Consider the following 25,086-nt stretch of genomic DNA (forward strand, 5'->3'; position numbering starts at 1 on the left):
ACCCAGTCACTAAGATATAATGTTTCCACTCAGAAAAGGCAACTAAAGAAGAGTGTATTACTCAGGGTTCTCTAGAGAGACAGAACTAATGGAATAGCTATATATATAAAGGGGAGTTTATTAAATATTAACTCACATGATCACAAGGTCCCACAATAGGCCATCTGCAGATTGAGGAGCAAGAAGAGCCAGTCTGAGTTCTGAAACTGAAGAACTTGGAGTCCGATGTTCGAGGGCAGGAAGCATCCAGCATGGGAGAAAGATGTAGGCTGGGAGGCTAGGCCAGTCTCTTTTTTTACATTTTCTGCCTGCTTATATTCTAGCCATGCTGGCAGTTGATTAGATTGCACCCACCCAGATTAAGGGTGGGTCTGCCTTTCCCAACCTACTGACTCAAATGTTAATCTCCTTTGGCAACATCCTCCCAGACACACCCAGGATCAATACTTTGTATCCTTCAATCCAATCAAGTTGACACTCAGTATTAACCATCACAGAGAGTGTGAATGCAGCTCTATAAAGTTTTCTCTAAATCCTTTTCCAGCCTCCTTTTGTGTCCCAGTCGTGGGGATGATATGAATTCTGTCTTGCTTTCCAATTAATAATGTTTCTATTCATCTCATGTTTAATTAGTGTGCATGGAGTTACTGAGAAGTAAAATACGCTGTTAGTTAAACTATATATATAAAAAAAGAAAGTAGGAGAGAGAGAGAAGGTACCTTGTAGAAGCCTCAAAATATTACCTGGCACATGCTTTAAGTAACACAGAAATGCAAACAGCCCCACCTGTGTTGAGGAGACTTCCTTGGACAGATCTTTGCCATCTGACTTTTTAAATGTCACTGTCTCTGACCTATCTAAGTCTCATGCTGGGTGACACTACATCTTGGTGCTCATCCTCAGTTTCTCATGAAACAAGACAAAGATGTAATCTGATCAAGGTCTGGGGCTGGTGCGCGGTTAGGCATTGGAAGGATTTGACAGGAATAGGAAGTGATTCTCTGCAACATAAAATTCCAGGAAAAATAGAATTCCAGCATATTCAGGAGTCTAAACACAGAAGCCATTTCATGCCTAAGGTCTCACAAGCCAGCCTGAGAAAAAGGAATAAAACTTTGATGGCTCCAGATATGAAGGATGAGGTGTGTGGACTGAGGACAACCAGGGATTCCCAACGTCCGCTCAGTCTTCTGTTAATTTTTATACATGTGTGATGGCTGCTGTGGATACCTAGCCCGTTCAAATGATAATGTTACGAGACCTTGCCAAATGCCCAAATTTGTGACTGTCACCAGAGCTCTAGAAATCTTTTAATAGGAACATTGTTTTGTTTTTCACAAAGAAATAGAGCTTTTATGAAGTCGATAGAGTGTCTGCTCATTCCCATATGTATAAACAGCAACTGGGAGCTTTACCCGAACCCCATCCTTGGAGATTCCACATCAGTGGGTCTGAGGTGGGCTTGAAGCATTTGCAAGCTGTGGACTTCCTTTGACCTTCACTTTCCTCATATGTGACATGGGGATTGCAATGGAAAGGACCCCACAGGCTGGCAGGGCTTCAGGGAGATAATGGGTATAAAGGGCAAGCTGGGGACCTGACCTACAAGCACATGCTTAACAAAGGTCAACTGTTGTCCTTATCATTCCCTCCTCAGCAATCCTGCAGCTGAGGGATTGAAATGCGCGCGTCAGCAAAACTACTACAGGTGGTGAATACCCTGTGCTGTGTACTGGAAACTGCAAATGCTGGAGAAGCAAACACCAGGTGCTTTTGCCTTACACAGTTTCTGCTAGTTAATTTATTTATCGAATTGTTGTGAGAGTTCTTTGCTCGATATTCTCAACTGGGGTAGGTCTCAAGCCTACTCCCTTTTCCAGTGGAACAGGGAAGTAGCTAAAAGAATACACAGCAAGAAATATTCCACTACAAATATAACTTGGGAAAGTGAGGTAACAAATGTATTGGGCTAATGTGTGAGAAACCGGTGTCTCCTTCACTGTGGGTGGAAGTGCAAGTTGATACAGTCTGGAGAGCAACTTGGCAATATCTTCCCACTGTACAGTATGTACATCCTTTGTATTTCCACTTATAGGCATTTTGGGGAAATACTGATGTATATAGGCAAAGAAACATGTACAAAATCATCAGTGTAGTATTGTTTGTGATAGAAAAAGACCGGAAGTCACCTAAATGTTCAAGAATTAGAGCTTGGATAAATAAAATATGAGCCATTCATATGATGGAATTTTAGATAACAGGGTTTTTTTTGAGATGGGATCTTGCTCAGTTGTTACTCAGACTGGAGTGCAGTGGCATGATCATGGCTCACCATAGCCTCGACCTCCCAGGCTCAAATGATCCTCCCACTTCAGCCTTTCAAGTAACTGGGACAGATATGCCACCATGCCCAGCTAATTTTTAAATTGTTTTAGAGACCGGGTCTCACTATGTTGCCCATGGCTGGTCTTGAACTCCAGGGCTCAGGCGGTCCTCCTGCCTCAGCTTCCCAAAATGCTGGGATGATAGGTATGAGTCACCACACCCAGCTGGCACTTCCTTTTTTAAAAAGGAAAAAAAAAGACACTACCTGGAAAGTTCTCCAAGATAAAACATTAAGTAAATAAAGCAAAATAATACATATAACCTCATTTATGCAAAAATAGTAAATATCTGTATATACACACGTGTGTATGTAAATGCATAGGAAAAAGTCTTAGAAAAACACACAGCAAACTACTAATATTGATAATATTGATGATCTCCCAGGAGGTCATTCTGCATGTCTATATTGTTTGAATTGTTCATCACATGAGTTCATTCATGTGTTTCTTGTATAAAAATTAACTTTTAAAGATATGTTACCCAAGTTAACATGGTCATATTTAGGTCACTTTTAGAGAGGGGTGTTGGAGCCCTCCCCTTGCTGACAGTGCTCCAGAGGGTCCTCCTGCAGGCTCTTTGGGGCTGTCCTGCCTGGTCCCACTCCCTCACCAAGACCAGGCTACTCATCAGCCTAGAATCCAGGCAGCCACTTTGCGATTGGATTTAGGCTTGCCCTTTGCTGTCCTCTGTGCTGCCTGGGGACATTGCCCTCTGTCCTGTACTGTGCTGCTGACACAGGATTTTTCTCAGAGCTGCATTGCCAGCTGGAGACCTCCATGGCTAGTGATACCCCTGCCTGGGCCTCACTTGGCCCTGGGCTCGCCACAGGAGCTACCTCACCCACTTGGCCCAGCGGGCTGTGCTTGGCTTGTGCTCCTGCTTGGATCCTGTGCTCACCGCAGGATCCACACTCAGCCTGCAGGTGGATTGGGCATGGCACGACCTGCTTCCACCTTGGGCACCAACGTCTGGCTAAGAGGAATGCAGCAGTGCATGAAGAGGGATGCCAGCAACCACAAAGCCCCTGAGGGGGTGTTATAGCATGCTAACAGCTCTTTTAGTCCCATTGTCCCACTCCAGTCCCTGGCTCCAGGGCTGACCTGGCTCCACCACTGCTTCCTGTCACATGGGGTGGCTGCCCTCCACCAGCAGACAGCAGAGAACCACAGTGTTGTAGCCTTTGTTTTCAGGTCCCAAGTTCTTGTCCCACATCCAAGAAGAATGAGGTTATGCTGACAACCAAAGGATGAGGAGAGTTTTATTGAGTGACAGCTCTCAGCAAAGACAGGACCTAAGAGGGCAGCCCCCACTCCAAAGTTGGATGGTCTCTTCCTGACTGAAGGTGGGCAGTTCCACAGTGTGGCTGAGTCCAAGGCTTTTATGGGCTCAGAATGGGGTAGTGTGTGCTGATTGGTTTGTGAGTATGCAATAAAGGCTGAAACAAAGGCACCACTCAAAGGTGGGCACTGCAGTGTAAAAAATCAATTAGGGAAGTGTAGGTATATGTAAAATAGGTGAAGGGTGGGGATCAATTAGAGAAAAGTGTACCAAACGGGAAGAGAGGTTCCCAGTTTGGTCCATGGATTTATGAAGACTTGTAGCTTGGCTTTCAGGCTTTAAACTGTCTTTGGTTTGAAGATGGGGTTTCACTGGGGACCCAACCCTGTCTGCCTAGGGATTTGTCTGCCTTCTGCAGCTATCACTGCTCCATCTCCTCCAGGTGCCCTGGTCCCTTCTTCAGACTGAGTCATCCTTCCTGGATACTTGCAACTTTAGCACCTCCAAAGATTCTGAGATGCCAATGTGAGCTAACTACCAGGGGTGCTCAGTCTGAGCCCTTCTTTTTGTTTCCCTAGTATTTCTGTGTTGCTAGGGTATCTTGTCTTGTCCAGGTCCCCCATAGGTGGTCATGAGTGCTTGTCCCAGTTCCAACCACCAATGACAAAGCAGGCTCTGTATTCACCTCCTCCTCTTCCTTCTTCTTTTTTTTTTCTGAGACAGAGTTTTGCTCTGTTGCCTAGGCTGGAGTCCAATGGCATGATCTTGGCTCACCACAACCTCTGCCTCTCAGGTTCAAGAGATTCTCCTGCCTCAGCTTCCCAAGTGGCTGGGACTACAGGTGTGTGCCACTACGCCCAGTTAATTTTTGTATTTTTAGTAGAGACAAGGTTTCACTATGTTGGCCAGGTTGGTCTCGAACTCCTGACCTCATGATCCACCTGCCATGGCCTCCCAAAGTGCTGGTATTACAGGCATGAGCCACTGTGTCTGGCCTCACCTCCTTCTTTGACTGTCATTGGGGTTTTACCTCCACATCTCTTTCACTGAGATTCTGTAATTTGGGTAGGAGAGAGAGCAGGCATCCTACTCAGGCTTGTATGGATCATTTAGTGTTCTTCTCTTGTTATTTTGTTCACTCTTTAACTCACCCAAGCAGTGTGTTCTCCAGGAACCTCTGAGTACAGAGCAGAGGTCAGAGACCACCAGGCATCAGAGTGGACCCTGTCTCTCAACCTTCTAGGTCCTCAGCCAGATTGCAACCTTTGAACATCCATCTTCTCAGGGAGTGACTTCACTACCCACCTGTTACTGCCTCTGCAGTTAAGGGGCAGCCCGAATTTCATACCTGCATAGAGATCTCAGCTGAGGCGCTGGTCAGCTGCTCCCAAGTACACATTCACCATCTCTCCCAGAAGCTCTTCAAATCCTCTTGTCACTGAACCTCCAGGCGGCCCCAGATGAGTTCCGGGACACTACACCTGGCTTCATAGCTTACGCGTTCACTCTGAAGTTCTAAATGACACAGAGACAATTCATTTCTTTGGCCACTTTTCCTAAAGGTACCAGGAAAATCCATGTCTTGTTGGGATTAGCAAAGTGCTAAAAGGTGTTCTTAAATGTCTCATGTTTGGCGATTACATCTCCAAGAAACCACTACTGTAATTAGAGAGAAACCAGCTGTGAGATAGAACAGGAATGCTCACCTGGGGGCATTCCCTGGAGACCTTGTATTTGTATATACTTCCTGCCCTACTGTCTCTGCTCCGCCTTCCTTTCTGGTGACATTGAGGGTACAAATTGTCCCATGTGTGTGCAGCACAGCAAAGGCTAACTGGAAGAAGGCACAGTCTTCATTTTGGTGGCTTTTTTCACTGTGAGGATGAGGTGGCCTGTGCTCACAGTCCTCCTTTCAGGATCAAGGGGAGCAAAGAAGTGACTGGGCCCACCTGTAGGCCTGGGAATGGTCTGGCACAGAGGCAGATGGCATGCCCACTGCATTCATCAGACCCACTTCCTTTGACCTACAGGAGTGATCACCCTGCATTTTCTATCCTTCTCATCAGATTGGGTTGGGTCTGATGGAAGTTGGATGTGGAGAAGAGGGTCACTCCTCTAGGTGGGAGATGTGCCCTCCATGTGGGACTCCAAGTGGGAGCAGCTCCGGGATGAACACAAGGTATGTGTGGGTTGGGGAGATGGCTGGCTGTGAACAGAGATTTTATAATATCTTCTTATGAGATGGAAAGATGGGGGTTATGACAACGCAGATTTCATTCCTGCAGATGACTCTCCAGACTTCAGAGCAGAGAGAACATTCTCCCAAGGGCCAGACTGTGAAAATGGGGGACTTAGAGTGAGAGTGGAACTGAAGAAGCTGAGGGAAGAACCCAGAAGCATGAAGGAAGAATGGGGTCCTGCCGACAATGAGGGCTCCTCACTGGCCAGCAGATCCACACGCTGGTATTGCTGGTCTCTCCAGCCCACCGTGATGTTATCACATCATTCCCACCCTGCAGGACAGGCACAGCTGCTGTCCTCCTTACAGCCACAGTCTTCCTGGAACTAAGTGAGGAAAGAACAGAGCACAACCAAAAAGCCTTCCGTCTTATAATGCAGTGGCCTATGTCTTGCTCTATTTGGTTTATTAAATCTGATTCATCCAGACTATTTTGTGAAGTTTATGTCTTTCTTTGACATCAGTTATGATCTTCAGATGTCTTGGAAGCCCCCAGGAGCTCATGCTCCCCTGGAGATAGCAGCTTCTGTGACTACTCAAGTGTAATTTAGGGGAAAGGCAAAAACAAGTGAAATCCTTACTGGTGCCCTTCCTGGCAATTTTGATGGGGGATGGGGCAAACCACAGAACAGCCCAGCCTCTGTCTGTGGTACCCCGAGGCTTTTCTGCTCCAGGCTTTAGTGCCCCTTCCCATGCCAAAGCGAACTTGCCAAGATTTCTCCCCAGGATTGCGCACAAGCTTTATAGCCACTGTTCGGGGCTCCAGGGAATATCCAAAGAAGCTATGAGTGACCTCATGAAGATGGAATTAGACTGGCCTTGCTAACTGCTGACCTCCTTCCCCACGAGGAATGGTAACACCTGCGGTTGACTCTAGGTTCAATGGCTGTGAGAATAAACCCAGACACACCTCATTTTATTGCTACCTCACTTTGTTGCACTTCACAGATACTGCACTTTTTTACAAACTGAAGGTTTGTGGCAACCTTTCATTGAGCAAGTCCATCAGCACCATTTTTTCCCAACAGCATGTGTTTACTCTGTGTCTCTGGTAATTCTCCCAATATTTCAAATGTTTCATTACTATTATGTGTTACGGTGATCTGGGGTTAGTGATCTTTGATGCTATTATTGTAATTGTTTTGGGGTATCACAAGCCATGCGTACTTAACCCATAAATGTGTGTGTGTTCTGACTGCTCCACACACCAGCTGTTTTCCCACCTCTCTCCTTCTCCTCAGACCTCTTTATTCCCTTAAACACAAAAATATTGAAATGATGCCAATGAATAACCCTACAGTGACCTCTAAGTGTTCAATTGGAAGGAAGAGTCTCACATCTCTTACTTTAAATCAAAGTTTGAAATGCATAAGCTTAGTGAGGAAGGCATGCTGAAAGCTGAGACAGGCTGAAAGCTAAGCCTCTTTCACCTGAAAGTCAAGTTGTGAATGCAAAGGAAAAATTCTTGAAGGAAATTAAAAGTGCTACTCCAGTGAACATACGAATGATACAAAAGCAAAGCAGCCTTAACTGCTGATATGGAGAAAGTTCGAGTGTCCTGGATAGAAGATCAAACCAGCCACAACATTCCCTTAAGCCAAAACCTAATCAAAGCCCTAACTGTCTTCAACTCTGTCAAGGCTGACAGAAGTAAGGAGGCTGCAGAAGATAAGTTTGAAGATAGCAGAGATTGACTTATTAGGTTTAAGGAAAGAAGATAGAGATGTACAAGTCATCTCCATAAGATAAAAGTGCAAGGTGAAAGTGCTGATGGAGGAGTTGCAGCAAGTTATTCAGAAGATTTAGCTAAGCTCATTGATGAAGGTGGCTACACTAAAGAACAGATTTTCAATGGAGACAAAACAGCCTTCTACTGGAAGAAGATTCAATCTAGGAATATTTTATTGCTAGAAGGAACTCAATGCCTGGCCTCAAAACTTCAAAGAATAGGCTGACTCTTGCTAAGAGCTAATGCAGCTGGTGACTTTAAGTTAAAGCCAATGCTCATTTACCATTTCACAAATCCTAGGGGCCTTAAGAGTTATCCTAAATCTACTCTGCCCATGCTCTAAAAATGGAAAAATAAAGCCTAAACGACTTCACATCTGTTGACACTATGATTCACTGAATACTTTAAGCCCACTATTGAAACCTACTACTCAGATTCCTTTCAAAACATTACTGTTCACTGACAATGCACCTGGTCACCCAAGAGCTCTGATAGACATGTACAAGGAGATGAATGCTCTTTTCATGCCTGCTAACACAACATCCATTCTGTAGTCCATGGATCAAGGAGTGATTTTGACTTCCTAGATTTATTATTTAAGAAATCCACTTTGTAAGGCTACAGCTGCCATAGATAGTGATTCCTCTGATGGGTCTGGGCAAAGTTAATTGAAAACCTTCTAGAAAGGATTCACCATTCTAGGTGCCATTAAGAACATTTGTGACTCATGGGATGAGGTCAAAATATCAAAATTAAGAGGAGTTTGGAAGTTTATTCCAGTCCTAGTGGATGACTTCAGCGGAGGAAGTCACTGCATATGTGGTAAAAATAGAAAGAGAACTAGAATTAGAAGTGGAGCCTGGAGATGTGACTGAATTGTTGCAGTCTCATAAAACTTGAATGAATGAGAAGTTGCTTCTTACGGATGACGAAAGAAAGTTTTTTTTTTTTTTTTTTTGAGATGGAATCTACTCCTGTTAAAGATGTTAAGACATTATTGGAATGACAAGAAAATATTGAGAATATTACATAAGCTTAGTTGATAAAGCAGCAGCAGAGTCTGTGAGAGGATTGACTGCAGTTTTGAAAGAAGTTCTGCTGTAGGCAAATTGCCATCAAGCAGCAGTGTATGCTACTTGATAAATCTTTCGTTAAAGGAAGGGTCAATCAATGTGGCAAACTTCATTGTTGTCTCACTTTAAGAAATCACCGGCCGAGCCCGGTGCCTCACTCCTGGAATCTCAGCACTTTGGGAGGCCAAAGTGGGCCGATCACTTGAGGTCAGGAGTTCAAGACCAGTCTGGCCAACATGGTGAAACCCTGTCTCTACCAAAAATACAAAAATTAGCCAGGCGTGGTGGCACGTGCCTCTAATCCCAGCTACTCGGGAGGCTGAGGCAGGAGTATTGCTTGAATCTGGGATGGGGAGGTTGCAGTGAACCAAGATCGAACCACTGCCCTGTAGCCTGGGTGACAGAGCGAGACTTCATGTAAAAAAAAAGAAAGAAAGAAAAAGAAAAAAGATATCACCACAGCCACCCCAACCTTTAGCAACCACCACCCTGATCAATCAGCAACCATCAACATGGAGGCAAGACCCTCCACCAGCAAAAAAAAAAAAAAAAGAATTGCTGAAGGCTCGTATAATTGTTAGCAGTTTCAGCACTGAAGTATTTTTTAGATATAATACTATTGCACACTTAATAGACTATAATATAGTGTCAATGTAACTTTTATATGCACTGGGAAACAAACAAACAAAAATCGTGTGACTCATTTTATTGTGATATTTGCTTTGTTGCAGTGGTCTGGAACTGAACCTGCAATGTTTCCAAGGTATGCCTGTAGTTGGATAACTTCCCTCCCTATGTACTCTTCCTATAACTTACATAATTGTAAATTACATAAGCCCCTTTCCTTCCCCTTCCACTTGGCGGTTGGCTGACCACAAGAGCACACATTATTCCCTTCTCTTTCTCAAGGAACAGGCTCTGTTCCTCTCTCTTTCTCAAGGAACAGGATCCCACCTTAGTCTAACTCTGCTGAATGAGATTGTCTATTTAATTCTGAGTCTTAATATTTGTAATATACATTTTCTGAAGGCATTAGCTGTATCCTCCAAGTTAGATTTTTATCAATGATAAAGGTAGTATTTTGTCTCTCCTCTGCTGAGTCCTTTGTCTGGTTTCTCATTTGGTTCAAAACTCAGGCACTGATAAAACGGTGTTATTATTGGACCCTCTCAAAAACTGAAACAGTGATTTTAATTGGTTGGTAATTTTAATGACGGCTGTCCTTTAAGGTGTGTTCTCTTTACTAGAGCCAATAAATGGATCTCCTGGCATCTGGAATGTTGCCAGCTATACATCTGGATATTTGCAATTCTAAGCCTAAACATCAGAAGAAAAAAGTTAAGTTTTCACCTTGCAGGGCTATCAGTATACTTTTGCTATGTGGTTTCATGGTCAGTTACCTCCGTGGCTCAATGACAGAATCCAGATTACAGTGATGTTAACCACTTCCCCGTCCCATTGAATATCCATCTGACCTAGTACATTTATGGCATTGTGCTGACAGGGCCTGGAGACAGATGAGGCAGATACCCTAGATGTTTTAGTAAGACATATTAATTTCTTGGGATGAAACATAAATTTTATAAAAATTCAGGTAATTGCCACCTCATGGAGGTTCTCCATGGGAGATGAAGGATCCCTGTGGTCTAAAACTTAACAAAATAATAGCTTTGAGTTATGTCAAGAAAAATCAATGTCTCTCTGGTTGACTCAGACTGAAATTTGTGTAGCTCTGACTTTTGGCCCTCATAAACCAATACGTCTTTGATACACAAAATGTCTGGAGTTGCTCAGGAACACTGTATAGAGCTGGAAAACCCTGATAGGAGAATCATAGTGAAAGCCCCTAGGGTTTTGGAGCAAATTCCTGTTCTCTGTGGAAATACCTACTCTCTTTCATAGAACTAGCTACTAAACTCTGAAAAGACTGAATACCCAACCATTCCTGTGTGACATTACCACCCTTGTGAGCTGGGTGTTATCTGATTCACTTAGCCATAAAGTAGGGCATGTCCAGAAACACCCTGTCAAATGGAAAAGCTAAAAGTGTGACTGGGCCTGAGCAGACCCCAAGGCAGAAATGATCTGCATGAATAGGTTGCTCACAGTCTCTGTGTATTTACTCCTGTCTCAATGTTATCTCTTCCTCAACCCATACTAAGTCCCATGGTGAGAGGAGAACGCTCTCCAGTTACTCCCAGTATTAGTTGATTCTGGGGCAGGGAGAACTAGCACCCTTTGAGCATCTGGAGGAGTTCACAGCTCTGGGAGCTAACCAGGCTAAAGGTTTTCATGCAAATAACCAAAACTGACCCTACTTATTGGAATATTAAGAGTAGTTTGGAAAATTGATAGGAAGGTTTGATAGGCAGCAAACAAAGGCATCTGGCAGTAGAGAATATAGCTGTGTCCATAGAGCAAGAAGACTCTGACATGTCCCAATGCTATATGAATACCCTGCATACTCGCCGCCACTGCTGGACTCTTGGCTGCATCAGCACGGCTGGGAATATTCCCGAACTCTACCAGCATATTTGTACATTCCCTTGGATTCAAACCCTACCTAATATAATGCAGGTACTGCTGCATATGCCCCTGTACTACTGAAAATCCACTCATCTTGTCCCCAGAGGGAGACAGCCCAACACTTGCTGTTTTCATTCAGCTCCAAGTTCAGGATCTCCTGATAGTGCCCACTTCATCTCTTGTTCTTCTGTGATCCTGTGCTGGTATTGTATACCCCATGAAATACACTAAAAGTCAACCACCGCTAACCCACCTGGTTATAATAGTGAGAAAATGGGAGAAGAAAGAGAAAAGAAGATTAACTACAGAAACATATACCCAAAATAAAAATGAAATGTGGGTAGATTGAGTCTTTATTTCTGAAACCGGTTGTGAGGCTGTAGTTTATTATAACAAATTCCTGCCTCCACTTATCCAATCCATGTTCCCTTTGCCTTTAACTACCCTCTCAGTTGATTGGTGCTATTTTTTTCTGGTGGAGTGACTCAGATTTTTATTCTGGGTGGGATCTGAGCCCTTGATGACCCAACCTGTACAGAGTTATAGATATGTAACTCTGTACTGTGCCAGTTTATACACAGTGACACAGTAAAGCAAGGAGAGACCCCAGGAATAATCTGAGTTCCATTCATACTGTTTTTCCACATTGTCTACATTGTACAGCAGTAGTGCTATTTCCTTTTATAGTCACGAATAGTTGCTAAGTCAACAGAACAACCACTTTTTAGACTGCTGGCAATTTTCCAGGCTTCAGTCATGCTCTGGTGAAATCATAAGCAAGAAGTGCTCTTTTGTCCTGGTCATGGCTACCTTTTGCAAGTCCATCAACTATTTTTCAGTTAACTTCGGTCTTCCTCTTGAGGGAATCAGATCATTAAGATGGCCCTCCCGTGATACTTGGTGCTCATGGAAAATCAGAGAGCTGCCTCTGCCCTGCTCATGTTTAGGCACACTGCACCTCCAGTTTTGATATAGGGATGCCTCCTCACCATGGTTACACTGTGGAACTTTTCTGTAAGACTCTATCATTGAGGGCCCTGCCTAGATAAAAAACCTGGAATCTTCTAGGTTTTTTTTTTTTAAATTCTTGGGAGCTAGACATTTCCCAACCTCATTCTTGGGTCACATCCTAACCACATCCACCTCCACCAGGGAACATATGGTAGCCCCATATCTTATAGCCTGAATGGAGCCCTGTCGCAGGGGAAAAAGAATGTCTGAATTATTATGCCTCCACACCCGGCCCCATAGTATTTGTGTCCCTGCAAAACATGTTATCTCTGTTCTGGGGTTCTAACATCCCCCTTCATGATCAGAGAGAATTACGTATTTGTCTTGAATCTGTGTCTTCAGAAGATCTCTTTCCCAGTACATTGCTGTGTGAGGGTTGTGTCTGCAGCCCCAACTGCCTGCCCGAGGAAAAGGTGAGTACAATTCAGTCCCCATTCACTAGGGGCTCCTATTTAATCTCATAGCCTCTATATCCCAGGAAGCTGAATTAACCTGGAGGGAAGATCCTCCACCCACCTGGAATAGGTTGCAGGTGGATTTTACACAATGGGAATTGGGCCAGGTGGGGTTGGAACATGGCCCAAAGTGTTGTGGGATCATTCTCCTGTGACCTGACACAGGTTCTATGCTCCGTCTCACAGCCTGAGAGAGAGAAAACAAATTTTAGTCCACTTTAGCCCTCCTGCATTGTCATCAAAGGAAACTTCACTCAGCAACTTGATATTGGGAGGTTGGCGTCCTCTTCCTTTCCGCCCTCCCCACCCCCAGCACAGAGCTACAGGCTGCCTGGCTATCCTCTCACAATTCTCAGGGTGATTGGCAAGTTTAGGCAGCAACTGCCAGTTAATAGCAGAAAGACAAGTTAGGAAGAGGGAAGTCAGGGGCCCAGTGTATGTAGGTGTGTGAGTGGGAGAAGGATGCAAAGGTAATAAGAGAAGAAGAAAAGACTGGCATAAGGACTCAGGTCTGGCATCATTAAGACCTAGTGAGAACCTGGTATGCAGAGATGGAGGGCTTCAAGAGGATCTTTCTCTTGGTGGGATGGTTCTCTGATCACCTGTCCACTCCATCAGTGAAGGACGGGTCCCCCACTCTAAATAGTATGAGATGGCTGATCACATGACACCTGACACTGAACAGATGAGATGAATAGCACATAGAATTAGTGTCACCTATACTCACAGCCTGAGGGAGGAGGATACTGAATGCCATGTAGTGACCCACAGGGATTCCACTTCAGAGCAGGGTGAACCAGCAGAGGCTGTGGAAGGCAGGCTTTGTATTAGGATGGTGCAAGAGTAATTGTGGTTTTTGCCATTAAAAGTACTGTCAGTTCCGCCTGGGGCCCGGAAAGGTGATGTGGCTGCGGTATCGCCGGCCTCGCTATGTCTGCCATTTTCAACTTTCAGAGTCTATTGACTGTAATCTTGCTGCTTATATGTACTTGTGCTTATATTCGATCCTTGGCACCCAGCCTCCTGGACAGAAATAAAACGGGATTGTTGGGTATATTTTGGAAATGTGCCAGAATTGGTGAACGGAAGAGTCCTTATGTAGCAGTATGCTGTATAGTAATGGCCTTCAGCATCCTCTTCATACAGTAGCTGGGGAAAATGCCAGAATTTAATTGCCGTCAGATTTCATTGTGAACAAGGACTTACTGCAGAAAATAATGGAAAGGATGGTTAACCCTTTTATCTCTGAACATTGAATGAGATAAATTTCCAGATGCTGTTCTCTATTTTTATGTTATTGGACCAATGTTCTGTATAATAATTAAGATGTAACCATTTAATAGTCTGTAACAATCAACCTCAGTATTGTCACTACAATATTACATTCTGCAAATGTTATTCTGTTGTATCAGATACCAAATTTTAGTGAGGTATCTCCAAGGCACATAGTAGAAAGCAAAATTGGTTAATTACTCAAGTTCCTTTCACTGTGATTTGGGAATGATTTAATCTTTATAGAACGAGACCCTTTTTTGGACTAGCTTTTTTATTAAAATGGCTCAATTTGTGTTGATAAGGATTGCAGTCATGTTTAATAGCGCTTGCTTTTCCTCTGGGCACACCATTTTGATCATTAACCAGAGTACCTCTACTCTTAGCAAACTCTAGTTTATGACAAGTATTTAAAATATTTAAAACAAGCTTATAAGTTCTTAAGGAGCAAAGTAAATGAGAAGTAACTTAAAAATAGTATTGGAAAAATGTTGATATTTAACATTAGTAGATTTAGACTAGACATGGCATAGTAGGCTCTGAAACCTCTTGTCAAGTATACATAAGTGTTTTGTGCATGAATTTTTACCAGAAAGCTGTCTTTCTCTGAAAAACACAACATTCTTAGAATGAAAAGAACAGTTATAAAATAATTATCTTATATGTGCTTTTCATTATTTTTAGTGTCACGGCTTCAAAAATGAAACATTTTAATTGCCCTAAAAAAAAAAAAAAGTACTGTCAAAAATTGCAATTACTTTTGCACCAAGCTAATAGTAACAAGAAGGTGAGATGCCCCCTGACTCCCACAGGAAGGTGAGATTAGCTTTTTTGTGTGGGCTGGCAGGGACTTGAGACTCATAGGTTAAGAACTGGGTGGGTGCAGCTGATCTGATAATAGAGGAACTAGCCAGGTGGGGAGCCTCTCCCACTGGGTGGGGAGCACCTTCGAAAGCAGAACTCAGGGTCAGATCTTTGGACCCTGTGAGCACTTGAAAGCACTTCAAGGCAGCTCTTGAAATTTTAGGCCTTAAATGCAAATGGACCAAATGCCTTTGCCCAGCCTCTGTCTGTGGGAATCATCTTTCCCTCGTTGTAGGGATCCCTTGGTTCATAGAAATCATAGGGCAACCAGCAGATTTTCATGCCTATATCTGCCCATGGTACACATTGAAGGCTGATTTGCTTCTAAACAATACTCCAACCAACGCTCGTGTGGCAGGGCATTCATGAGTGCAGGGAGAGTTCACACGTGAGGACCTGGTAGATGGGTAGTAGTGGATGAGGTCACAATCTGGATGGAACTTGAACAGTATCCAATTTCATTCCTAAAATACCCTTTTGAAATAGGTGCCTTCCTGGACCTGCCAAAAGGAGCCTATGGTATTTGTATTAACATGTGCCCAGGAGAGAAATCCTGTCCAGGGGAAAGAGATGCCAAAGCAATGGCTGTGGCCATGTGTGCAAAGTTGTTCCTGAAACAAGTCAAAGCCAGCCCCTGAGATGCTCCCAGGGGAAAATGACACATTGGTCTTCCTTAGGATAACCACAGAGAAGCAGGAATTGTTTTGACTATTCCAGGATTCCTGCCCACCTTATCTGAGCTCTTCTGTTGTCCTGGCTTCCCTGAACCATGCTTAGAAGCACACTAAGCAGTTAAGAAGAGATAGCTTTATCCTGGACATAGCCCAGTTGTCAATACAGCTGTCCAACTTCCGTGGACTTCTGGGCTTATTTCAGCCTGACAACAGGGTGGGTGGTTGGGCAGGAGAGAAAGAAAAGGGACCAGCATTCATGGGGCAGCTGCTATGTGTTATGTGCCTAAGTAACAAGAATATGAAAAAGTCACCATCCTCAAGTGCTTTCAGTCTAGTTAGGGAGATAGAGCCATAAAACAAATTAAAAAGCATGTAACAAGGGAACAGAGATCTGAGGAAGCAGTGCAGAGCCAGCAACTTTACCAAGAAGAGTCTTCAGAGAGGAAATAATAATCTGAGCTAGATCTTGACAAAGAGCAGGAGTTAACAGAGAGAAGAGGACAAGCCAAGCAGAGGAAGCAGCAGTCACATTGCCCTGGATGAGCCAAAGCCGTAGAGATTTAGAGCAGCGGAGGACGTGGCAAGACACTCCCCACAGGGTAGTGGCAGGGAGAAATCTGGAAGAGGAGGATCAAAACAGAGTCTGAAGCACCTTAAACACCCTACTTAGATTCAAATGGGGCACCATGGTAGGTGTTTAAGCAGGTAATGGCTCATGATAAACTCTGTATTTCATGTCAACAGCAGTGATGACCACGCAGGTGGAGGCACAGACCTTTATAAGAGCTGCCAGGTCACTTCTTCAGAAGATTCTTCACCCATCCCCAAGCCCTGGTAGTTCTTCATCCTCAGAACTACAAACCTGGAAGAAATAGCCTTATTTTAATTATTCAATTTTGGAAATTTCCACAGATAAACTTCTATCCAGAAAATCTTAATCCTAAAAACTCTTATCCAGAATAAACTGTTCTGACATTACCCAATCTGAGTCTTTACACTATGTAAGGTCTCTAAGGGGCCCTTTCTGGACTAGTGACATCATAAGTAGCATAAAAGTCGCATAAAAATAATAAGGCCCATGCATGTAGAAGCAATTCTGAGGATTCTAAGAAGACAAAGTCCCTCAAGTCCCTTCCTACATCCTTAGTGGCCTCTGAATATTACTGCCATCTGTGTAAGGGTGAGTGGGGCTTGCCCTCTGCTTAGCCTCCATGGGAGGAGGAAGATTGTATTAGTGTTTTCATTAATATGCTACTAATAAAGACATACCTGAAACTGGGTAAATTATTTTTAAAAGGATTAATGGACTCAGTTCCACATGGCTGAGGAGGCCTCACAATTATGATGGAAAGTGAAGGAGGAGCAAAGGCACGTCTTACATGGTGGGAGGCAAGAGAGAATGAGAGTCGGGTGAAAGGGGTTTCCCCTTATAAACCCGTCAGATCTCATGAGATGTACTCACTAACAGTATGGGGGAAACCACCTCCATGACTCAATTATCTCCCACTGGGTCCCTCCTACAACTCGTAGGAATTATGGGAGCTACAATTCAAGATGAGATTTGGGTGGGGACACACCCAAACAATATCAAAGATGTAGGGTAGACTGAGGGAGCACCAAAAGGTGGGAGTCAGAGCTGGGTCATAGAGAAGGAAGGAAGAAGTTGGCTACCCGCAGTGGCTCACACCTGTAATCCCAGCACTTTGGGAGGCTGAGGCAAGCAGATCAGGAGTTTGAGACCAGCCTAGCCAACATGGTGAAACCACATCTCTACTAAAAATACAAAAATTAGCTGGGCATGATAACGCGTGCCTGTAGTCCCAGCTACTCAGGAGGTTGAGGCAGGAGAACTGCTTGAACCTGGGAGTAGGCCGCAATGAGCCAAGATCGCACCACTGCACTCCAGCCTGGGTAACAGGCTGCCACCACACGCAGCTGAATACTGATTTTTATTAGTTTTCAGGTAGTCCGGGAATCAGCAAACCACAGCCCACAGGCCAAATCCAAGCCACCTCCTGATTCTGCACATCCCATGAGCTAAACTGATCTCTGCATTTTAAAATGTTTAAAATACAAACAGACACATATACTAATAATATTTGGTGATATGTAAGATAATATGAAATTCAAATTTTAGTGCTCATAAAGTTTCATTTGAACATAACTACACTCATTACTTTCCATATCTTCCATGGCTGCTTTCGAGTCACAATGTCAGACTGAAGGAGTCACAACAAAGACTGAATGGCCTGCGAAGCTGTAACTACTTCCTTCCCTTCACAGAAAAAGTTTGTTGACCCCTAGTCTAGATCCAGCAAATGAAAAAAAAGATATAATTTCAGAAAACTACATTGTATGATATAACACAAATGGATAAATGGGTTTTCTATCTCCCTAGTGACATTTTTTAATCCTTCCCTTCTTCACACAAAAAGGACTTATAATTAAAAAATATAAAAAGTCACTCTGAAAATAAAACAAACAGAAAGTCAGTCACAGATCAGAAAACAGACCAAATATGTATCCTGGTTTTAATTCAAATATGTATCAACCCAAATATACATTCCAAATGATCTTGACCTTAACCCAAGCATTAAATTAAAATATTTTCAGAATATTCTCAGGACAAACAAACCTATACAAAAATGCATATAACTATTGATCAGATGATTGATAGATAGATAGATAGATAGATATACAATATCTCTAGAAGAGAACCCAAAAAATTATAATTGTGGTTCTCAGCTTTGGGGCTACCTGGAGAGACTGTCCTGCTGCACAGGGTGGCATTCCCATGAGGACACTGGCAACGGTGAAGCAGGGGCAGTGATGGGTCTCTGGGCTCAAGTGGCTTTGCAGAGAGGCCATATGAGAAGGACTTGAGTGGGCTTGTTTGTGAGCACATAAATAAAACCTAAATAAATGGAGATTTATACCACAATGACAGACAGAAACATTCAACAGTATTAAATATTCATTTTCCCTAAATTAATCTATAGATTCAACTTATCCCTATCAAAATTACAGTAATCTGCTTTTAAAGACTGAGACTTATTCTAAAAGGTATATGGAAATGAAAATGATCTAGACTAGCTAAAACAGTCTTAAAAAGGAAGAACAAAGTTAGAGGATTCACATTATCTAATTTCAAGATCTACTGTAAAGCTACACTACTCAAGATACTGTGGTATTGTCATAAAGAGTGTAATGTTATTTCCTTTGTCCAGTGCCAAGTCCAAGGACAGGCCTCTAGCATCCTGATAAGGCCAGGCTTTCCACGGTCTTTCCTGCTGTTCTCTGCACCTTGGAACTACAACAACTAGAAAGAAACAACACTAGAAGGGAAAGATCCACAATGGGTCTAGGCTAAAGTCTGATTTCTGAAGATTTCAAGGGGAATGCTAGAGTGGCTGATTTCTAGAATACTTTTCCTGAATGAACTCTTGATGCATCTTTACACAGTCTGGGTCCTTCTTACTATTAAATGTGTGAGCTGCAATTCTTAAACATCAGCATCCTCCCAACCAGCACCCACTCATTGACAATATGGGCACCACAGACACCTGGCTCTGGATTAGTGCAGGTGCTGTAGAAAGAAAATAAGATTCCAAGAAACCACACCTTAAAGATGGAAATCTGGGAGAGGTTGTCTCTGCTGGTTGTGTTTAAAGGCAGTAACAACCACATTGCCAGTGGAAAGTAGGATCCCAGGAGTCCAGAGCATAGGTTGGCAAGATAGGTCCTGAAATTATCACCTATGGTTTATTTGGATGAAATGCCTTTTAAAGGAAAGTCTTTAGGAACCCAAGGAGCTCTTAAAATACAAGATTATGGTAGTTACATGGGATGCCACCTTCTATCTGCACTGGAGAGTTTACAGAAAACAAACAAGCTCAGGGCTTTCAATTCTTAGTTGAAGACAAGGTCAGAGAAACAGCTGACATCTTTTCTGCCCTGAGGAAATTTGTTTCCATTTTAACTGAGATCAGAACCAGATTTGACAGGATGACTATGAATTACAAAGCAAGTTGAATCTCAGCTTTGTCAGGTTTCTCATATTTAAACTAAGACATGAAGAGAGGAAAGTAGGGTCTTATAGATTGCAATGATTCTGACAAATATGAGTGCCTTGACTTCCCAGAGCTCCACTGACTCTCCCTACCAGCAGTCACAGCCCCAGCTCCCCTGAGGAAGTTGCCACCCCCTTGCCTGAAGTTTCTATAATAATTTCTACTGAATGTCTTGGAGAGTTATAGTCCATTGCCTCTCATTGCCTCCAGAATACTGGGAGTCCAAGAGTCATATCCCAGCTGCATTCCAAAGGTCAAGTCCAAAATTTGACCTGGGAGGAGATAAAATACATGTGAAAATACTGAAATATTTTTGCCAATTTATATCAGCACTAATCTAGGGAATATGTGTACGTTTTTGGCAATGGCTAACTAAGCATGGTGTTCTTAGGATGGAAGATATGGGCAACCTACTGAGGCCTTTGTGGATCTAAAGGAGAGAAGGAAAGACAGAGAGGAAGAAGGAGATGAGCGGAGAGAGGGGAGAGAGAGAGAGACAGAAAGAGAGAAAGTGAGAGAGCAAGAGAGTGCACACAACTTCTCGGTCTAGGGAACAGATATATGTTATGAACCACCATACTGGAAAGTAATGACTTCTCATCCCAAAACCAAAACTAGCCAGTTTACAGACCAGAACCCCTTGAGTTAGGAGGAAGTCAGCTGCTACCAAGAGAGGACCATGGGACACTGCCACAAATAAGTGCTGTGAAGTTTCCTTCTGTGCTTATCTAATGGGACTTGCAATCATTCACTAGTGATCTAGCACTGGAGAGAGGGAACTATCCTGGCTCTGAGGCAATGACTTGGACAGTGCTCTGATCTGACACTGATATTTGGGAACTAAAATATCCCTGCAGTGATCAGAGTGCAGGCTTTTCGAAGTCAGGTGTTGAATGGGGTTTTGGCTTCTTCCCAATTCACAGTGAGCCCAGTGGTTCCATAAACTCTTCCTGTGGTCACCTTCTCAGGTCTTGAGTGCTTAGTTGTAATTGTTATCTGAAACACTGGGAAAAATTTCACATTTACTCCCTGATGGATGGGGCTGGGGCTATTATGATAGAATATGTCAAGAGGAACCCCCTGGAACTATCCCACCACTATGACCAAAAGAGTAATTTAAAAGTAATTTAATAGTATTTAATAGCAATTTAAATAGTAATTTAAAAGTAATGCTGCCGTCTTAATCCATTTGGGCTGCTGTAACAAAATACCATAAACCGGGTCATTTATAAACAACAGAAATTTATTTCTCACAGTTCTGGAGGCTGGGAAGTCCAAGATCAAGGTGGCAGCAGATTCAGTATCTGGTGACAGCCTGATTCCTGATTCATAGATGGCACTTTCTTGCTGTGTCTTCATGTGGTGAAAGGAACAAACAAACTCCCTAGGGTTTCTTTTATAAAGGCACAAATCCCGTTCATGAGGTCTTTACCCCTAATTCCTAATCACCTCCCAAAGGGCCCAGTTCCCAACACCAATATCCTGGGGGTTAGGATTTCATCTTATGGATTTGGGAAAGACATAAACATTCAGCTCACAGTAACTTCAGTCCTGGGGAATCACAGAGATTTCTGTTACCATCAAGTTCGTGCTTGCATCTGTTTAGCTGTGCAGAAAAGATAACATAGCTGGCCTGAGATTGCAGTCCTTAGAAAGGCCTGCTTGCAAAATTGGTCCTTGGCTGACATCTGGGAACTGGAATGTTAAACAGCTCACTACACCGATACAAAATTTTCCCTAAATGACAAGAGTGCCTCACTGTGCCTAAACTTTTTGTGCAAATAGTATGCTTTATGCTGAATACATGTTTTACTTCTGGGAGTCTGGAATTTTGGCACATGCTAGGTAGAAGGAGTGCCTATATGACAGGCCTCCGGTAAAAATCTTCAACTCCTAGGCTCAGGCAAACTTTCCTGGTGAACAACATTTCACATGGGCTGTCACAACTCGATGCAGAAGAAATTAAGTTACTCCTGTGCGACTGTACTGGGAGAGGACTTTTGGAAACTTACACCTAGTTTCCTCCAGATTTTGCCCATACACCTTTTTCCTGTGTTGATTTTGTTTTGTATCCTTTCACTGTTATAAATCAGAACCATGAGTATGACTAGAGGCTGAGTCCTGTGAGTCCTCTTAGCAAAACTTTGAACCTAAAAATGTCTTGGCAACCTTTAACATAGTAGGTATTTCATCCTGCTGCCTGTCTGCAGAAATTTGAGAGCCAACAGTTTTCTAATGATTTTGTCTTAGTCCCTTGTTGTCTGAGTGGTAGTGCTTTTAACAGTACGATTATTTTAAAAACCTCAAAGGTTTCCTATGAAACTGGTTCAGATCTCCATGACCCAAAAATCTCTACCACAATTCTTTTGTGAACAGGTCTCTCTCTTCTTTGAGAGTTGCAGGCAACTGTTGGACAAGAACCCTAAATTTTTTTTTTTGAGATGAAGTATCGCTCTGTCGCCCAGACTGGAGTGCAGTGGCACGATCTCGGCTCACTGCAAGCTCCACCTCCCAGGTTCACGCCATTCTCCTGCCTCAGCCTCCTGAGTAGCTGGGACTACAGGTGCCCACCACCACGCCCGGCTAATTTTTTTGTATTTTTGGTAGAGACGGGGTTTCACCGTGTTAGCCAGGATGGTCTCCATCTCCTGACCTCATGATCCACCCGCCTCAGCCTTCCAAAGTGCTGGGATTACAGACTTGAGCCACCGCACCCGGCCTGAACTCTATCTTTTTAGGAGCTATTTTGTCTAGCTCAAAGTATCTACTAAGCACCAACTGAAATCTTACAGAGCTCTTAACAGAGTCCTACAGCCATGCCTTTTATTAGACTTTTACCACTGAGACTATATATTACTTTGAGTTTTCTTTAATGACTTGAGGGACTGCAGGTGAGAAATAATTTTATTTTCCCACTTAGAAATCCCTAGCTTTTCTATAATCTAATTTCTGCTTGAAAATGGAGCCATCTTTCTCCAACTCATCTCTTTCTGTCTTAGTTCACTCCGGCTTTTATAACAAAATACCATAGCTTATAAATAACAGGAATTTATTTCTCACCATTCTGGAGACTGGAAAGTACAAGATCAGGGTGTCAGCATGGCCAGGTTCTGGTGAGGGCCTCCTCTGGGTTGCAGAATGCCGACTTGTTGCTGCGTCCTCACATGGTGGAACGAGTGAACTAGCTCCCTTGGGCCTATTTTATAAGAACATTAATTCCACTCATAAGGGCTGCACTATTGTGATCTATTCACCTTCACAACCCCTCTCCCATCTCCTAATACAATCACATTGGTGATTTGGTTTCAACATATGAATTTGGGGGGAACACAAACATTCAATGGACATAGTATGTGGAATGATAGACAGCAGAGACTTGGAACAGTGATGGAGGGTAGGAGAGGGTAGATGATGAGAAATTACTTAATGGGTACAATGTACGTTATCCAGGTACTCTGACTTCACCACTACACATGTGGTGTCTATGCATGTAACTAAATTCCACTTGTACCCCATACATTCATATGACAAAAGGAGAATAAGGCCAACCCAGCACATTTTCTCCAGCCTAGGTGACAAGGGCAAAACTGTGTCTCAAAAAAAAAAAAAAAAAAAGAGAAATCTTTGCCTATCTCAAGATCATGAAACTATTTCTATAATATCTTCTAAAAACTTTATTGTTTCTTCTTGCACGTTTAGGTCCATGATCCATTTGAAAGAGATTTCTAGGTGTGGTGTGAGGTAGGAGTCAAGGTTCCTTTTTGTTTATATGAATAAGCCAATTAAGTCAGCTACCTTTACTGAAAAAGCATTCTTTCCCTCTTTGAGCTACAGTGTCTCCTTTGTCATAAATTTCGAGATGGTATGTTTTTGTTACACTGGTCTATTTGGTGTCTTGCACTGCTGTTCCATTTACTGCCACATTATAATAAATCCTGATAAGTGGTAGCTTAAGTCCCTCGGCTTTGTTTAAGACTGTCTTGATTATTCTTGCCTTTTGGAATTTTCATATAAGTTTTAGAATCAGTTTATCAATTTTCATGAAAAATCCTTGTAAGAGTTTGACTGAGATTTTAAATTTATTGTTGAATTTGGGGAAAACTGACAGCTTTATAATAATGGATCTTGTAATCCACAAACATGGCACATCCCTCCATTTATTAAGGTACCTACAAAATTTTTTTTGTAATATCATGTAGTTTTCTGCACAAGATTTGTTAGATTTATTTCTAGGTAATTGATGGTTTTGACGATATCTGAAAAGACATTTGAAAATGTTATTTTCTATATGTAAGACTTAAAAGCTGTTAATTGAGTCTCTCCTCTGGTCAGGCATCTGTGTGCACCAATGCAGAAAAGACGAGGACTACAAGGAAGGAAAATGCTGCATCAGGAAGGGCTGCTGCCACATCTATGTCCCCCCTCCCCCAGACCTCGTCCCCAAGTAGGTAAGTCCCGACTTTCCCCACCTGGCCTGTCCAATACTGATGAAAGGTTTGGTGTTATCTGGATTTTCACAGTAGTGTGGTCACCCAGAAATGAGACAGAAATACCCCCAAAGGCCTGAGGGCTCCTTCTGCTCTCACCCTTCCTGAGGGAAGGGCTGATCCTAAGACCCGTTACCCCCACATTTTCAAGTATGAGAACCCTGAAAAGAAAAAATTGTTTCATGTTTCCCAAGGAATAGATACTTATTATAGTGAAGTCAGATATATAAAACAAAGAGATGGTAAAACTTGTTCGTAATCTCATTACCAGCAGATAAACATACTTACATGTTTTGTCATGTCCTTTCCTACTTTGATCCAAGGGGTGTGTGTGCAAAATAATCGAGGCATCACACTCTACATAATTTTGAACCTCTTCTTTTTTTTTTTTTCCGCTCAACCATATACAGTAAACAGCTTTCCCTGTCAGTGGATGTATTTCTACAATTTCATTTTTACCCAAGGCTTCACATCATTCTCACCATGTGGATATACCACATTTTATTTACTAATTCTTGACCAATGGATATTTAGGCTTCAAAAGATTCCCTTAGAATGGAATCTTTCCATTCACAGTTGATTGTTTCCTCAGGAAAAATATTACTTGAAGTGTTTCTGGTTGAAAAAAGCATACATGTTTTACATTTTAATTTTATTTAATTTTTAAGAGATCCCAGCCTAGGCTGGTCTCAAACTCCTGGGCTCAAGCTATCCTCCCACCTCAGCCTCCTAAGTAGCTAGGATTGCAGACATGTGCCACTGTGGCTGGCCAGCATGCATGCTTTTTAAACTCCAAAAATACATTGCCAAATTGCTGTTATGAGGATACATATTTTTATGCCAAAAAGTTTTGATCAACCTCCAAATACTGGCTATCGTTTAATTTTTCCTATTTGACAGTAGGCATAATTTCATGTGAGTTTACAATTTTAAGTCACAAACATTTTTTAAGAAAACAAACCTCAGTTATGTTTGTGAAATATTTACTTGTTTGGAGGAATGTTTCAACAATCTTTTGTAGTA

General features: G+C 42.7%; 1 protein-coding gene across 1 annotated transcript; it reads left to right on the forward strand.

Annotated features, from left to right (window-relative positions):
• The first annotated feature begins 13,580 nt into the window (after window positions 1–13,580).
• Window positions 13,581–13,968, forward strand: LOC139359364 (protein kish-A). The gene has a single exon (XM_071081960.1). The coding sequence runs from the start codon at window positions 13,627–13,629 to the stop codon at window positions 13,843–13,845; it is 219 nt and encodes a 72-aa protein (XP_070938061.1). The 5' UTR covers window positions 13,581–13,626; the 3' UTR covers window positions 13,846–13,968.
• The last annotated feature ends 11,118 nt before the right edge of the window (window positions 13,969–25,086 follow it).

Source organism: Macaca nemestrina, chromosome 17, assembly GCF_043159975.1.
Source record: "Macaca nemestrina isolate mMacNem1 chromosome 17, mMacNem.hap1, whole genome shotgun sequence".
NCBI lineage: Eukaryota > Metazoa > Chordata > Mammalia > Primates > Cercopithecidae > Macaca > Macaca nemestrina.